Raw genomic sequence first — 2,249 nt, 5'->3', positions numbered from 1 at the left:
TCTGGCCACAGGGTGGAGGAAGACACCATGAACTCTGTCAGAGAAGTCTCCAGGTGAACCGAGGTGAGTAATGAATAACCTTTACCTTGACATTTGATTTTCATGTCCATGGCTATATGAAACATTCTGGGGAAAATTTACATGTTGTTCTTTTAAGCCTGAATCCTTGGTAAACCAGAGTAAACACTAGGTGAAGAAAAGAATGCAATGCTCAAAGAATTGTTCTGGAGAGACAAACCTAACATGAGTATGGGAAAGAGGAAACATGGAATCCTCAAGACTCTTAGTTCCCTCACTCAAGCTTTTAAACCAATAAATCCAACATTTCCCTTGGAGTAAATGATAGTTTATGGGTTAATATTGCTTTCTGCACTTATTCTTACAGATACCACACATGATGCAAATGACTATGGAAAATAACTCTTCAGTGTCCGAATTTGTTCTTATGGGACTGACAGATCAACCTGAGCTCCAGCTGCCCCTATTTGTTCTGTTCTTGATGAACTACACAGCCACTGTGATGGGGAACTTAACTTTAATGAATCTAATTTGCCTAAACTCAAACCTTCATACTCCTATGTACTTCTTCCTCTTTAATCTGTCCTTCATTGATTTCTGTTATTCAATGGTCTTTACACCCAAAATGTTGATGAGTTTTATTTTAGAGAAGAATACCATCTCTTTTGGAGGATGCATGGCTCAGCTGTTTTTCTTCCTATTTTTTGTGAACTCTGAGAGTTATGTGTTGACAGCCATGGCCTATGATCGCTATGTGGCTATATGTAAACCACTGACTTACAAAGTTATTATGTCCCCTAAGCTTTGCTGTCTATTAATATTTAGTTCTTACTTGATGGGCTTTGTTAGTGCTATGGCTCACACAGGGTGTATGATCAGGCTTAACTTTTGCAATTCTAACATCATCAACCACTATATGTGTGACATTTTCCCTCTCCTCCCACTCTCCTGTAGTAGCACCTATGTTAATGAGCTTATGAGTTCAGTTGTGGTAGGTACAGCTATCATTTTATGTTGCCTCATTATCTTAATCTCTTATGGTATGATCCTTTTCAATATTATTCATATGTCTTCAGGTAAGGGTTGGTCCAAAGCACTGGGCACTTGTGGGTCTCACATCATTACTGTTAGTCTCTTCTATGGATCTGGGCTGCTTGCTTATGTCAAGCCATCTTCTGCTAAGACTGTGGACCAGGGAAAATTTTTCTCAGTGTTTTACACTTTACTGGTGCCCATGTTGAACCCTCTTATTTATAGTCTCAGAAACAAGGATGTCAAACTTGCTGTGAAGAAAACCTGGAAAAGAATCACAACCTGATTTATCCTATAATCTGTCCTTTAGCCACAGAATTCGAGTTTGATGTGCTTTATTTTTTTTTATATTACCTATAGTCTATTCTTTTTATTTATTATTGCCCCTTTTAAAATTGGTGAAATTTATAGTAAAACACATGTTTTCTCTTCAAACCATGGAATGTAACCTTGCGAGTACTCAGAGAATTTGAGACATGCTCAGATTCAATATTTTTCTAAGATCAAGCCATGTTCATTGAGTTTATCAGAATAAGACCATGGTCAACTTTTTTTTTTACTTTACTTGAGGATACAATTTCTTAGTGGTTTTTATTTTATATGTTTTTTAAAACATTATCTGTACATTTATTTTAAAATTTAAATGCATATGCTGAACCTACCTGAGTTGACGTTTGCCATGTGCATTTAGGCACCTGTCATGGATAGAAGAGGGTTCAGATTCTCTAGATATACAGATACAAGAAGATGGGGACAACCATCTAGATGCTGGGATCGGACCACATACCTTTTTTAAGGGTGTTACAAGCTCTTAACAGATAAACCTTCTTCTCTGCCCGCATTGTCTATTTTTTTCCCAGCAAAAAAAAAAAAAAAAAAAAAAGTTCTAGAGTGCCATATGCCTTACATATAACTAATTTCATCCTGGGTTTCTGTTTTGTGATATAATTTTGATGTGTTTCCTTATTTGAGGCTTTTTTCCCCTTGACTTTCCATTTAATAGATGAGAAGACAAGTATGGGAATTGGATATCTTAAAATTCTAGCAATTATTCAATGCCTATTTTTTCTAACATTTGACTTCAAATTAATGATGGAAATCTGTATATAACTGGGATAAGTTTTTACCTTTATGGTTATCAGAGTATATGTTAGGGCTCTTCCTCTGCACATGTAACTCCATCTCTCACAAGTTTAATA

At 36.1% G+C, this 2,249-nt stretch overlaps 1 protein-coding gene across 2 annotated transcripts; it reads left to right on the top strand.

Moving 5' to 3' along the window:
• Positions 1 to 385: 385 nt before the first annotated feature.
• Positions 386 to 1,706, top strand: LOC127690074 (olfactory receptor 143). Of its 2 annotated transcripts, XM_052189630.1 has the most exons (2): positions 395 to 1,331; positions 1,684 to 1,706. In XM_052189630.1, exons 1-2 carry the CDS (start codon positions 395 to 397, stop codon positions 1,704 to 1,706), a joined length of 960 nt encoding a protein of 319 aa, XP_052045590.1. The 2 variants fall into 2 exon arrangements, with proteins under 2 accessions (XP_052045591.1, XP_052045590.1); XM_052189631.1 differs by lacking the exon at positions 1,684 to 1,706 and having other exon boundaries at positions 386 to 1,336.
• Positions 1,707 to 2,249: the final 543 nt, after the last annotated feature.

The sequence above is a fragment of the Apodemus sylvaticus genome, chromosome 7, assembly GCF_947179515.1.
Source record: "Apodemus sylvaticus chromosome 7, mApoSyl1.1, whole genome shotgun sequence".
In the NCBI taxonomy this organism is placed as follows: domain Eukaryota; kingdom Metazoa; phylum Chordata; class Mammalia; order Rodentia; family Muridae; genus Apodemus; species Apodemus sylvaticus.
The sequence above is the reverse complement of the archived record's forward strand: the minus strand, read 5'-3'. Positions and strand labels throughout refer to the sequence as shown.

What these genes read in the sequence shown, in the direction of transcription:
- LOC127690074 (XM_052189630.1), top strand. Translation starts at nt 395, where the DNA reads ATGATGCAAATGACTATGGAAAATAACTCTTCAGTGTCCGAATTTGTT. An exon ending in AACCTGGAAAAGAATCACAA is followed by an intron (nt 1,332 to 1,683) that starts CCTGATTTATCC and finishes GTACATTTATTT; the next exon opens with TAAAATTTAAATGCATATGC.